Source organism: Puntigrus tetrazona, chromosome 12 (assembly GCF_018831695.1).
Source record: "Puntigrus tetrazona isolate hp1 chromosome 12, ASM1883169v1, whole genome shotgun sequence".
Lineage (NCBI taxonomy): Eukaryota > Metazoa > Chordata > Actinopteri > Cypriniformes > Cyprinidae > Puntigrus > Puntigrus tetrazona.
The window spans coordinates 853,049-867,877 of NC_056710.1; the positions used below are offsets into that span (position 1 = coordinate 853,049).

General features: G+C 37.5%; 1 protein-coding gene across 2 annotated transcripts in view; it reads right to left on the reverse strand.

The window, feature by feature from the left end:
* Window positions 1–14,829, reverse strand: part of itga3b (integrin, alpha 3b) — a 30,064-nt gene extending 15,235 nt beyond the window's left edge. Inside the window, exons 1-3 of one of the 2 annotated variants that reach the window (XM_043253100.1) lie at window positions 14,384–14,829; window positions 2,350–2,483; window positions 1,004–1,080 (exon numbers count right to left, since the gene is read on the reverse strand). In XM_043253100.1, coding sequence (XP_043109035.1) covers window positions 1,004–1,080; window positions 2,350–2,483; window positions 14,384–14,556 — 384 coding nt within the window. In that variant the 5' untranslated portion in view covers window positions 14,557–14,829. The remainder of the gene's footprint in view (window positions 1–1,003; window positions 1,081–2,349; window positions 2,484–14,383) is intronic. The other variant, XM_043253101.1, reaches the window with a different exon arrangement.

Genomic DNA, 14,829 nt, shown 5'->3' on the forward strand with positions numbered 1-14,829 from the left:
ATATTTATTATTATCATCAGCGTTGAAAAATGTTTCGGCTAATTCATATTTTGCGGAAACCGTACATTTTCTTTCAAGATTCTATGAATGGAAAGTTCTCAAATGAAATAAACTTTTGAATGGTGGCGTGTCGCAGTTTCCATAGAATTATCAAACGATAAAACTGCGTTCGATATTCATACCAATCAAAACCGAGCATCAAATCTAAATACTGAGCATGAAATCAGCATACTAGAGTGATTTCTGAAGGGTTACGTGAAGACTGGAGTGATGAGGAAATTCAAAGGAATAATTGTGATGAGTCATAATTTTGTGAATTTGAGATTTATGCATGAATGATAAACTGAATAAATACGCTTTCCATTTATAGATGGTTCACTGGGATAGGAAAATATTTATTTGGCAAAAATTGTGCAATCTGAGGCTGCTAAAAAAAATCTAAATATCAAGAAAATTGCTTTTAAAATTGTCTAAATGAAGTTTTGGCAATGCATATTGCTAACCAGAAAATAAGTTTTGATATATTTACAGTAGGAAATGATACATGATTTTTGTATTGTTAGCTATTGCTACAAATATACCCGTGCTGCTTATGACCGTTTTTGTGATCCAGGCATGCATTTTAAAATATACTAAAAAAGAAGACTTTTAAATCATTTATTTTACTGCATGTTTCATTAAAATGAATGCAGCCTTGGTGATCATAAGATGCTTTTTTTCATAAACATGATAGACGCACATTTTCACACACTATCGACCAGCAGTGACAAGCCATGATCATTCACGGCCCAAATAACAAAAGGCGGCCTACTAAATGGCTCCTAAAAAACATGACACCTAAAACAGCTTAATCAAGGTCTTCAGATTACAGGCAGGAGTGTAAAAGCAGGCTTTGAAGAGTGCATCTGACCCTCTCATTGAGCCCATAGGAGAGAGCCAAACTATTTGGTTTGTCGATATTATTAACAGTTTAATATATAAAAAAAGCAACCAAAGATCTCACCAGCACACGTCCTCCATTCCTCTGACTGGCCACGGTCACTCCCAGCCACATGCCCTCCACCATCTCTGTTGACTGCGCTGGAGAAGAAACCAACCCCATCAGACGGCATTTACAGAGGAAATAATATACTTAAAGGAACGTTCCATTTTTTTGGGCATTTTTGAACGCGATGCTACTGGTCTAAAACGCATGTTTACGAAATGACCGTGGCACATCTTTATTACATCGGCACAGCGACACATTGCAGTACATGCAGTACAAACTTCTTTTTTTTTCATTTAATTAATGCTTTAGAAATACTTTTATTCAGACAGGACTCGTTAAATTAAATACATTTATAATGTCACAAAAATTCAGTTTAAAATAAAGGCTCATTGTTCATCAAAGAATCCTTAAAAAATGTTTTGTGGTTTCCAGTAAAATAGTTTTTAACGTTGATAAAATCCGCATAGAGTGATTTTTCCGAAAATATTCGAATAAAAATAATATCAAGTATATAGTATTTGATTTGGTTGTGTTTTTGGTCTTTGTCTTGATAAACATTTTTCAAAAACATAAAAAAAGGACTGAACAGTAGTAGTGCTGTAAATTATTCATTATGATTAATTGCATCCAAAAAAAAAAAAATTTGTTTACATAATTTATGTGTGTGTGTTGTGTATATTTATTATGTATATATAAAGGCACAACCATACAGCATATATTTAAATACATGTATTTACAAATCATATTCATATAAATTATTCATAGTATCATATATCACATATTTTTCTTAAATAAATAAATAAATAAATATATATATATATATATATATATATATATATATATATATATATATATATACAAATACATGTGTTATTGTTAACAAAAATGTTAGTTTTGGAGGATTATGATTATTTATTTGACAGCCCTAAGAAGTAGTTCAGTATTTTAGTATTTTATAAATGACATTGCAATCCAAAGGCAGGTTTTTTAATCAATATTTTTGTTGTTAAGAAACCTGTATGAATTTCTTTGTAACCTTGCTGTTTTGGTCACCATTGACTTCCATAGTAGGAAAAGAAAAATACTATGAAAGTCAATGGTGACCCAAAACTTTTTTCAAAATATCTTCCTTTTGTGTTCGGCACAACAAAAAGAAATTCCCACAGGCTCGAAACTACTTGAGGGTGAGCAAATGATGACAGAATATACATTTTTGGGTGAACTATTCCTTTAACATCCATAAAACGATACATTTGGTTGCAACATACGACGTCTTCAGAGAATAAATTCTTTCTTTTTTTAATCAAACTGTTTTTCCAGCTTTGAGCATAGTTTTTTTGATGGGTCATATGAATACCTACGTTTACTGATGAGGTCCATCCTCCCGCAGTCATGCTGGTCGATGGTGATGGGACAGTAATACACAGCTCCGGTTTCATTAATGAATTTGCTGAGTTGGGGCTGGGCTTTTTCTTGAGGCGCTCCAACTAAGAGCCTACAGAAGAAAAGCCAACAATCAAATCAATACAACTATTTATTTTCCGAACACAATTAATATACGTTCTAAATGCATATTATATTACTCTTATACATGAAAAAAGTGTTTATGAATGAGAGGGTAAAGTGATTCAATAAAGTGGCAGAGATGTTCAGTCCACACGAGTACCAAGCAAATGAGAAAAATTGATATGCGATTAAATTTAAGGTTTGTTAATAGCATTTAAGGCTCCGTCACGTGACCTTCGCTGCTTTGGCCTTCACAGGCAGAGATTTTTATGAGGTTGCTAGGTAGCAAGTGAGTGGAAAGTGTACATAATAAACTGAAAACATTGACTTGAGCTAGAACAGAAAAAGAGGAGTTCAACGAAAGAGTTCATGACGCTTGTTTCAGGATGCATTTTCAACGAAAAGTAATCCGGCAGCCGGGTCACCCTTAAAACTTTTCAGAAGTTTTATCATAAAAAAAAAGTCTTTAAATGTTTGTATACGACAACCACAGCCAAATAAAGAGCGTATGAATCAGAATTGTCAAAACAAACGAGAAAAAAATGGAAGAAGCAAAGAAAACGAAAGTGCTGCTCTTCATTAAACACACAGCAAAAACGCTTATTATAAACTCGATTTAAAGAAAAATGGATGAAAGGGTTCTATTTATGTGACCGTCTTGTTTTTGTTATTATTATTTTTTCTCCTTATGCGTAAAGCTTGAGTAATTTTTCCCTCCTTTTTTTCTAAATCAACCTTCTTCTTCAATTCAGCTAACCCGCAATGTACTACCCCTTGGAGCTAAGAAATTCGGCTTCTCTGAGAGCGTGTGAACAATGTCATGAAAGACGGGAGCTATTTCTGAGCCCCGGGGACACGCTCTATCACCAGGTGTCAGCTCGGTGATCTCAGCAAGAACGGTTTGGACTTGCAGAGCCGTTAAACCCGAGCCCATTCCTCTCTGATTGTAGAGGACGAAGCGTTTAAGAGGAGCAATATCTACCGTCTGAGATTGTCCTTTGCTAAAACTTTTTTTTCAATCAAACGTGTGGTAGTGTTGAGTGATCTTCTGGTGGACATCAGCGGAAGACATTCCGTTCTGAGTATCACTCATATAACGAACGCAGCCACCACGATGTGCTGCGGGTCTTAAAGGAGCCTGGTTTACACATGTTCAGACGAGACCACCGCAGTAAAATGGCATTACAGGAATTTTTCACAGGCGAGAGTGCTGAACCAAACCTGCAATCAGTCATGACTAATATACGTGAGCGGTTTTTGCAGGAATGACTCTCCTCCCCGAACTCAGAGTACCTGTCTCACACTAGCACCGATACCCTGCTGCTTGCACTAGTGTTTACAGAAAATAACTAAAACAACGGCATCTTTCATTTCGCCAAAACTCCAATAACGTACCTGTCCGTACAATTCGCTGCAATAACCAGCCTAAATCAACAATAGTGGTAATAAAGCAACCAAAATGTTAATACGGGGGAAATTATCGATCAATAAATACTATGTTATGACCTCAAAACAGCACATTTGCAGCACATAACCAGCTCCATATGTTAGCCTTTTGCGACATAGTAAACTTGCTCAGTAGCGCACCCGGTACACCGCTGAACTCGGCTTTGAGTCCACAAGTAACAATGGTGACGTTTAGTGCAGGGTTTAGTTCATGTGGTGTTTTAAGACAGCATTAACCTTTTAGCGCTACACAGGTATACGACAATCGGCACAACACAACAATTTCCAATAATCTCCAATAAAAAGACAGCATAACATTATATTGCAGAAATGTTGCTACAGGCACGCTTTTCCAACGAGCCCGTGCTTCATTCTGACAATAAGTTAATGTATGCGGACAGTTGCATTGTAATAGTTAAAATGTTTTATTTGCATAACTATGCAAACACAACAGACTCGCTGCGCCTTTATAAAAATAAAAAAACTGATTATGGTTTGTAGTTCACAAAAAAATATAAATTGTTGTGAGAAAATATCGCACCGATAATGTCAAATAATGTAAAATAGGTAACATATGGGTAAGATTTTAAAGCACATTTCCTTATTATCTTCAGCTGGGATATTCCCGTGACAACGCATCCCATGGCAACGCAGCATTGCAGAAACGTACATTTTATATCTAAAAAAACGTTTTATTAGTTTTTATATATCAGCATATATTTAAAAAATTAAAAAATGTATGTTTATTTGCAATAGTTATGCTAACATAATACATCAGCGACATCATGTTGCGTTCGTTGTCATGGTAACATTCAAGCTGAAGATAATGAGGAAATGACATCGCTAAATAATGATGTGCTCTGCTCATTCAAGTCTCCACTAACAAGGGGATAGGGATGATAGCTATAAAAATGACTATGAATCGTACGATACACGATACGCAAATCGTTACACACCTAATAATCACAGTCACACGGCAAATCAAGAAACCATATTGAACAATAGAAGTAACAGAACTAAAAACGTGGTAAGTGTTCCCATAAGTAAGTCTAAAGCAGCTTTGAAGTGCAGCTAGTAGGCTCCGGCCTTGCTATGACACGTCACACATTCAATTCAGACACTACAGAGTAGCCAAAACAAAGAGACAAAGGACGACCTGATAAGCTCCTGTTACATTATTCCACATATGATAAAAGGATAGCTCACCCAAAGCTTCGATTTTCTAACTTACCTTAAAATTGTTGCGAACATGTATGACTTAAGACTGCATGAGCACAAAATATAAAAACAAAACAAAAAACACTGATGTCCAAACTACATCGGACTACATTAGAAAACAACGAGACAATTGTAGCCCACAGATGAAAGTAAGTTCAACAGGTTTCGATGGAATCACGGTTAAATGCTGACAGAATATATTTTCTGTGTTATTTAATGCTTTACACTGTGTCATGTACTGTGTCAGTGTTTAACTAAACAGGCTAATAACCAATTTATTTATTTATTTAAACCATGGTATCTTGGACACACGTCACCAAACCAAAACTGCTCCCACATTAATGGTAAGAAACATAATTTGGGTTTACAGGAGTAAGAGCCTGATCTAACAAGAGAGACCTTGGCTCTCAGGATCAGTCGCTACCAGTTTTATCTGAGATTCCACAGACACTCCCAGAGCAGGAGACAATCACAGATATGTGTGTGTGTGTGTGTGTGTAAGCGTGTGAGAGAGAAGTGAAGGGTGAGATGACCGTTCCCATACTGAAAAAAACACAAATATATCTCTTTAATATCTTAATTGTTTTTCCTGGACAGCAACGCAGATCTATGATAGAAAGTAAAGTGATAATAAAGATAATAATGACTGTTTCCTTACAGGTTTCCTCAATGCTTCCTGTATACCTGGTTCATCGCAGCTTAACAAGCCTGCCTCTTTAACAAAACCAGAGCCTCTGGGCATAACTAAAGCATAAAATAACTTATCATACATGCCATTTTACATTTGATCCTTCTCAGCCGCCGTGAACGCCTTAACACACCTAACGTTTCCTCCACACATTATGAACGTATCCAATATCGCAGGTAATGTTTGCATGGTTGCCAGCAAATGGAATTCTGTATTTTAATCTTCACTGCATTCTATTTTTAATAGGAAACGCTGTCTTCATGTTTCCTACTCTTGAACATCAATGGAAACTCCCGTAACTTTGGCCATCAAGCAGTCTGTGGAAAAATGAAACAAAAAACATGACCTCGGTTTGTCCTCAGTAATGCTGTGAGGAATTAGGGCATGTCGGAGAACAGGGCTGTTTGGTGAACCGTGAGACTGACATTAAGAACTAGCGACGCTGAAAAGCTTCAGCTGCGTGATATAGTGGGACTTACAGACCCGGTGTTAAAACGTTTGCTTTGTGGGACAATGCTAGGTGGTTTAATGTTCGTAGCGACTAGGTGAAGTATCAGTAGGTTGGACACTTGTTGATATTCCATGGGCATGTGCTGTTAGTTTAAAGGAAGTTAAATTTGGAAATGCATTGTTGTAGAGAAAGTAATAGGTTCGTGGAGGTCCTTGCTAAACTAGAAGCTGAACACCCAAACAACCCGCATGGCTCAAAATCACTGATACCTCCACGCTTACGCTCACTTTAACCTGACGGAGATCTTCACGCCCGTATGGAGATACGATTGAGCCGATGTCAGGTCATTCACAGAACGCATGTCGCAACATGTCAAAATGAAATAAGAAAAAAAATTAAGGCTATATTTCTCCTAGTATAATACAAAATAGTTTGTTATGTTTGCATATATTATATATATATATTAGTAATACAGCCTGAACAGACTTAAACAGCCCTGATTGAAGACTAAGAAGCACCGCCAGGGCTTCCTCTCCACTCCTCTCCGATGTCGATACTTTTCTATAAATAGATTGTTCAATGGATTAGATTATTGGTGATTGGATTATTCAGCGAGCTTCCCTGCTGACCACATAATCATTTCAGTACAAATACGGTAAACAGGGTAATACAACCACTCTGATGGCATATTGAGTTTGACAACGCAAGCCGGGAACAAAGTCTTTAATCTATTTAGCTTTTTGTAAATGGCATAATTACTACTCCGAGCAAGAGACTCACGACCTGATTATGAAACATCTATCAACATTACTATCAGCCGTTCGGCCGTTCATGAATTCAAAAAAATGCATGCATGCGTACATAGATTGTTTTAGATCATTTCTTTGCAAGAAGAGGATTCGGTGTGGACCAGACTCTCTGCTGTGCGAATCCACATTTGATGGCGATCTGATTCTTCGGCTGCACTTCTCTAAGCTGAACAGATCAGACGTGTGCGACTCTCACTTCCTCTGTATTAGACTATAATAGGAGACTAACCTGAAACTTGTTTATCTAATTGGCGTCGGATGCATCATTGCTTTCTTACTGGAGGAGGTGGAAGGTGAATATTTTGAATACGCCGACTAAAAGGCCTCAGCCCTACGCACGCTTAAAACCCTGTTTTCTCTTCTAGCATGCTGGCGAGTGCTCAACGCAGCTAATTGCTGATTACAAGGTCGCCTGCGTTGATTTGCGCGCACGTAGATAGAAACAGAGTCAAATATAGATGTGACAGCGCTTGGGGAGACTTCCTGTAGCAGACCAGTCTTACTCCGAGACCTCTGACCTCAGATATGCAAAGAGGATTAAAATAGAGCTAGATTTGGTATTTCTTGAAGGAAACAACGGTGTTTAAAAAGGCAGGAAAGAAAGTTAACAAATCCAATCGTGTTTCAGTTCTGTTAAAGTGCCCTATTATGGATGACCCTGCTTGCATTGTAACACAGCTTTAAGGGAATAAAAACATCCTGCAAAGTTTCATATCTGAAAGTGCACCGTGTATAAAGTTATTGTCTCTCAAAAGTCAAAAAACAAGTTTTCGAAACGCTTTATTTGCATATTGACCGCCCACTTGGTCTTTTCGCGTCGGTCTGAATGAAAATGCGAAATCATTCCTTGCCAGTATTCCGCCTTTGGGGCGTTAAAAGCTCACAAACACTGCTTTAAATAAAATCGACCAATCACAGGGGTTCGGAACAATGACTCGTTAAATGAATTGCTTAAGAGTCGTTAAACGATTACGATAAAAAATGCATATTATAAGTAAAAAAGATCTTGTATGCATGTTAGCTTATAGTTTGGGACTTCCAAAAACAAAATATGAATCTTTCATAACCCATAATAGAGGCACTTTAAAAAAGCAAGCTCCACTGTTGAAAGTACACGGCTGCTAACATCTTAATAAACCATTATGGTCCTTAATTCATTTGGTTCTGATCTAATGTGTAACGAAATAGTCCCACGGTTGAAGATGCATTCGTGTTGTGAGCGGTGTTTGTGCTCAGGGGTCATTTAATTTGTATTCTCCTGTACGTGTTGAAAAGTGGGCCTTTTGTGTTTCGTTTCCTGCGAGGTCTGAGTAATGATGAGCGTGGAACCAGACGTATCCAGCTCCCCGGGTGACCATTTTCACCTATGCGCGAGACGCCCTCACTCCTTCTCTGATATAATCTGCTCAGGATGAGATATTAAAGCCAGTTCCCAGTGAGGACTGCATGAGGTTCCCCACAGGGATCTTTTAATGGCCAGATATTTTACAGATCGGCTTAAGATGATCTCCAAAACAGACCTCAGCCCCAAATGTTACGAACCGCTAACGCTGTTAAGACAATTACTAATACGAAACCAGCAACAGCCTAGCATTCGGAATGTGAAGAAAATAAATCTTCTGTCAACATGAAACCACCTGGTCACAACAAGAAAGAAAACCATAACAGTTACTGTAACGATAACTATATTTACATCCCCACCAACGTACTATATTATAACGCTATGTCTATTCTCAGCTCACCGCTAGTTTTTCTCGGCATGCAGATTGTGATTGGCTTTTGTTTATGCTGTTCATAAACTGGAAATAAAAAAATCGCTCTAAAAGTGATTTTGTAATATTGGTGTTCTGTTTCGTAAATAACTGATTAATAAAAACATTGAATTACTTGAAATTAAATAAAAATGAAATGTAACCAAACAAAATGTAAGTTTTACTTCACATTTCATATTTTTTGTAGTTTCTAAAAATAAAGCAACTACTAAGCAACAGACGCATAAAAACCTGATAAAAACAAAAAAATTACAAATACACAAAAAAAAATAATAAACAAATATATAACTTTACAATTTAAGTTCAAAGTGGCAAAAAATATTAATAAAAACTATATCAATGACATTAAAATGTTTTTATTTTATTTTATTTTATGTGCCATCTTGAGTTCAGGACCATCTATGACATTTTTCCATTCTGGTTAATAATCATAAAGTGAGTCTGATTAATCAATTAATAACCTCAGGTTCTATGGCACTCTAAATCCGGTACAAATCATAGCTCGAGCAAAAATGACAACTCTAAATCTTGACAAAGAGCACACGTGCTTATTCGCTTTGATTATACTGTATGTAGCATTGCAGCCAGGATTCGCTTTTAGAGTTTTCCGAGGGGAAAAAAAAAATCCTACTGGTCTGGAGTGACGTGAGGATGAACAAGTGATCATTTCTGGACAAACTGGCTTTACAATTTGCCCCTGGAGGCTTTTTTCATTTAGTAAAAAATAGAATTGGCACAGACTTCCCCGCTTAAATTTAGCTGTCTCTGCATTCAGACCCAGGCTCATCGTTCAACAAGTCAGCACACAATCCTGCAAGGTATCATCACACGGCTCACAGCTGGAGCTCTCACAGACCCGCACCTGAATCGAACAAGAAGGCTGGAGGGTTGCCAAATCTCGCGTATTCATGCCATGCACTGAACAGCTCCTTCTCTGTTTATTCACGTGTAAACGAACTCGATTCGTCACGTTTAAATATATAGCGACACGAAATTAATCTTGGCAGCAAACACTTGCTCTGGAGATCCTTCATCTCATTGTAAACTGTCAGAAAGAGGGAGAAATGAAAATGAAAAACCAGAGAAAGACTATTTGAATCATTTACGGAGAAAGAGTGATGTTTTATAAGAGAGAGCTGAAAGCTTCATAGATTGTTTAAGGCTTTCAACTCTCATTAACAGATTTGTTTCGAGATCATGCCTAAAAACCGCTGCCTTGAGCTATAGTTTGCAGACGGTTACAGAACGGTTTGGCTCAGCAACACGTTTTTATTTCGTTTAATTAAATGTGTGAATCAGACGACTCAGACTCATCGATCTGATCTTACTCTACGTCCAAAAAAACAAAAGCTCAGCATTTAATAAACTCTCTCTCTCTCCGAGGCAGAAAATGACTGGTTCGCAGGCCTCTAATATCGCCTCTTTGAGAGGTAGAGGCTTCCCGAATGCCACTGCCTCTCTTTCGGTCCTGTCCCAACCTGCAACCACGGCAGGTCCACTTGAGCTGGGCAGGAGGAGGAATTCTCAGCATTCCACAGGGTCAGAGGACTGGAAGAACCAATCAAAGAGCCACTAGCTCCTGCACAGGAAGAGAAGATAAAGCAGCACTGGGAACGAGCTGAACGAGCTGCTTAAAGAGGCTTTAAGAGGACTATATGTTTGTTTTGTCCTCTCGAAGGCGGCCATCTCTGCTCAAGTCGAGATATGAAGGGAGGCTCAAAATTGGCTTGACGTTCAATTTGACCCCTTTTAGCCCTTAAAGCATATTCTTGATCCTTCTGTGCATGATTCAATGGTGCACTTTAATCCAAAGATAAAGTGTTTGTCTGAGCTTTAATTGAAGAATAATACATTTCTGACTTTCCTCAACCTGTCTAGTGCTAGAGACAGAAATGAAATACAACAGATGAGCGGATTTTGCTTTTTATTTAAAGTTCTTGTTTGGTCCCGTTTTCTTGGCCCCATATTTTTGTCACACTCATGATATGAATATGATTCTCCATATAAAAGGATCAGAGAAGTGGGACCAGTGCAACTTTAGCGTTTTTATTAATTTAAACATTTTTTATGATTTATTTTACTTTTTTAAATACCAATGTATTTCACATTTTTAGCATTAGTGTTTTATTTGCAATGTTTTCTTAGATTTACTTGAAGATAATATGATTTTGTCAATATTGAAACTGAATGTATATATTTATATTTATATATATATATATATATATATATATATATATATATATATATATATATATTTTTTTTTTTTTTTTTTTTGTATATAGTTTTTAATCAAATTGATAATTACATGCTTTTGACATTTTATTTGATTTTAGTTTTTTAAATTGTTCATAAAGTTTTTATTAATATTTTTGTTTATCCTGTTTTGGTCCTATAACATTACTCGAATTATATTCCCTAAAACAACTGTGAAGATTCATCCTCCACCTCCCTTGTTTCTTTCAAACTTACACGTCTTCATTTTACACTAAAAGCACTAAAGCAGCGTTGATCAATGTTGTGAACGGGCGATCCCCGGCACTTCTGCGTTATTTAAAAGTTCACACTCCTCATGCTCAACTAAACAAGATCTAATTCCTGTCTCTGAAATGAGACAGTGCAGACTTTTGGTTTTTGGTTGAAAAATGCACAAAAGCAGTGAAAACATAAAGCATAGTATTTCTCTTTTCATTGAAAACACGCAGGTTTGAGCCAGCACATTCCATCTCTCAGGATATTTGGAGGGAAGAGAGGGGTCTGTGCAGTGTCCTGCTTAGACAAACATGGCCTACAGTAAAGAGAGATTTGATTAGATCATAAGATGCTTCAATAAAATGCCCTCACGCGGCCCAACTTCCATTCAGCTCTAAAGCACCCCACTAACACACAACTGAGAAGAATCAACCACAAAGAAATGATTTTTTTCTTCCCAAAGATGAAAAAAGGTTTTCAATGTATATTTCTTGCCAAAATCTCATATTTAGAAATATTGGTGTTTTACTGCAGCTTCATCCTCCTCCATAAGCACATTTTACCCCCCAAAATACTGCAAATAATGTTGATAAATTAATAAACGTTAAACTCTTTACTAGCACAGAAATGAAAATCATCCATTCTGGGCAAAATTCTATAATAAATAAAAATAATCAACTTAATTTATTTATGTGTATAATTATTCAACAAAATTTGATATAATTATAATTATATTTATTAAAATATAATTATAATATATATATATATATATATATATATATTACATCATTTACATATTTTATATAGTGTCATTTAGAAACTTAATTGTAACTATATATATATATATATATATATATATATATTTTTTTTTTTTTTTTTTTTTTTTTTTTTTTTTTTTTAAGATCCACTTTATTAGCTGGCCTTTCTCAAACTGACATGTAGTAAGTTTTACGGCAAACATAAAGCATCTTAAAGGGTGTATTTAAGTGGCACATTGTTGAAGTTAGCACAGCTGGGTCTTCTTCAACCGTGCATCTCCCCGTCTAGCCATCTTAGACACAGATCCTAAATGCCATTTCTGTACCAGTGTCCCCATCCGCCCATGAGCGATGGACACACTCACCGTGAACATGTGGCCCGTTTCATGTTTCAGTGCCTGGACAATATCACGTTGCCCAGAGGGCACTGCATCCATCCAGTCCTTAACAATAACGCCGCGTTAAGTGCCGAATTTATAACGGCCTGATGAAGCAGAGGGGCGAAGCGATTTAAGTGATTGCTTTCAAAGCGGCGTCATCGACTAAAACATGCGCCAAGGAGATTCCTCGCTTCTTTGAAGTGCCTTCGGGGCCTGTAGACGAAACTAAACGATAGGCTCTTAATTAGCAGGAAATCACAAATAAGGAAAGAGCAATTTGGGGGAACTCCCTACAATCCCACAACAGAGGAGTAGCTGACAGCTTCACAAAATATATCAGCGACCTTATGATACACATCACATCGTGAGGTGCTGACCCATATTTGTCCTGCTAATACCGGTGCTGCATGCTTTGATGAACAGCAGCGAGTTTTTCTTTCGAAAGCAGCCACCGAGAGGGTAATGGGTTTATCAGGAGCATGAACAGTCTGCAGGCAACAGGTTATACCGGCACAGGATATGAGGGCACGACAAAGCTCTATAAGACAAAACCTGCATATCTTTGAAGACATCTATTTTAAAGCCAGAAAATAAATCTGTGCGCTTCTGACAAGTCAATGCTTTAACAGATGCGAAAGCATAAAGAACGGATTGTGTTTATATCCGATTGTTTCCTGTCTTTGAAATTAAACCAAGGCCCGCTTTCAGCTATAAATCCATGTCCCAAGGTGTAATTTTCTTTAGCACAAAAGAATGCAGGTTCATCTATGTCTCATTTCTCGTACGGGGAGAAAAATAATGCGGTGATGTGAAGAATGCTACAGTCTTGTCTTCTTCGGCTACGCGGTCTGAACACAGTCCTATTGTTTTGACTGTTCCTGGCATTTGTTGGCGTGTTAACACATGTACTGTTTCGCCAGATTTGTATTCGTGTGACCTCAGAGGGTAACTAGAAGACTGTAGAAACCGTAAACTGATATAGACCATAAAAACAGCTAGCATAACCTTTACAGTACTAAAATAGCGCCATTTATAGTCACGTTAAAGTATAGCTATAACAACTGTAGCTACTTACGTTAAAAGTAAACACGGCAGATTAACCAGATTTTGACATGTAGGTTAGCATAATACATTTTTTATTAAAAATATGACATTGACCAAAAAGTTGTGATTTTGCCACGGCAGTATCAAGCTAGTATCAAGTATCAGGTAATGGGTAGCCTGTTTTTGTTAGTGTAGCATTTACTTCAAGAGAACGTTTGTTAGGCCATAATATAAAGCACAACAACTCAGATTAATATAAAAGCATAAATACTGCAGATTAATAGCTAAATTGTGGAGCCTGCGCAGTTTTTGAAAGTAAAGGACTCCCAATGAACAGGTTAGCGCTGAGATTCGTTTTAGTCAATTCGGTCCGTTTCAATGAACCGATATACTGATGCTTTTGTATTAACAGCTGGTGGCTGATCCGTTGCTGGTCCAAGACGGTCTGCTAGCTTGCACTAACTAATAATAAGCTAACCTAATAATATTAGCCAACTCTAGACGTTCATACATGCAAGATTTACCCTTGAACCATTCTTTATAGGCTACAAACGCGTCTCAAACAGTCGAATCACTTCACAGAATCGGTTCAGCGTAGTCTAAACGATTCGCGAATCTGACATCACCGGCGCTGCAGGTGCGAAATAGATGTTAAGTTCATTTGGATGCTCAAAATTAGATATTAATTCGCGTGAACGATTGCATCCAAGGAACGTCAATATGTAAAGGTTTGCGACGTTGAATATGCGACCGTCGTTTGTTTTCCACGTTCTAGTCCTGCGTCGGATTATATCGCAGAAAAAGAAAGAGAAGCAAACAACTTTTGATACGTGTAATGAGATTCTGGTACTTACAAGTTCTTCTTTGTCTTTTCGGTCTGTTTGTGCAATGCAACGGAAAATCCAAACAGGCTGCCCTTGGTTTTTCCTTCTTTGATGACCGGGAACTGCACGTCAATGTTAAATCCGGTGTTCGTTTGAATCGCGCAAATCACGAATACGCACAAGTGCAGAGACTTTCCAGCCATATTTGATATTCCCTCTCTCGCTCTCTCTCTCTCTCTCTCTCTCTCTCTCTCTCTCTCTCTCTCTCTCTCTCTCTCTCTCTCCCGCTTGCACAACCAAAGCCAATGAGATTGAATTGATCAATCACACGCCATATGAAAGCGTCTTCTTTCGCTGTCTGGCACCGAGCTGTAAGGTGTTTCTTTACTGTTCTCGGTTCCCCGCCTCCACGCACCCGCAGCGAATTCCAACCTGCCGCTGTCCGCCACACTTCACCAGCCCTGCTTCCCCAAATA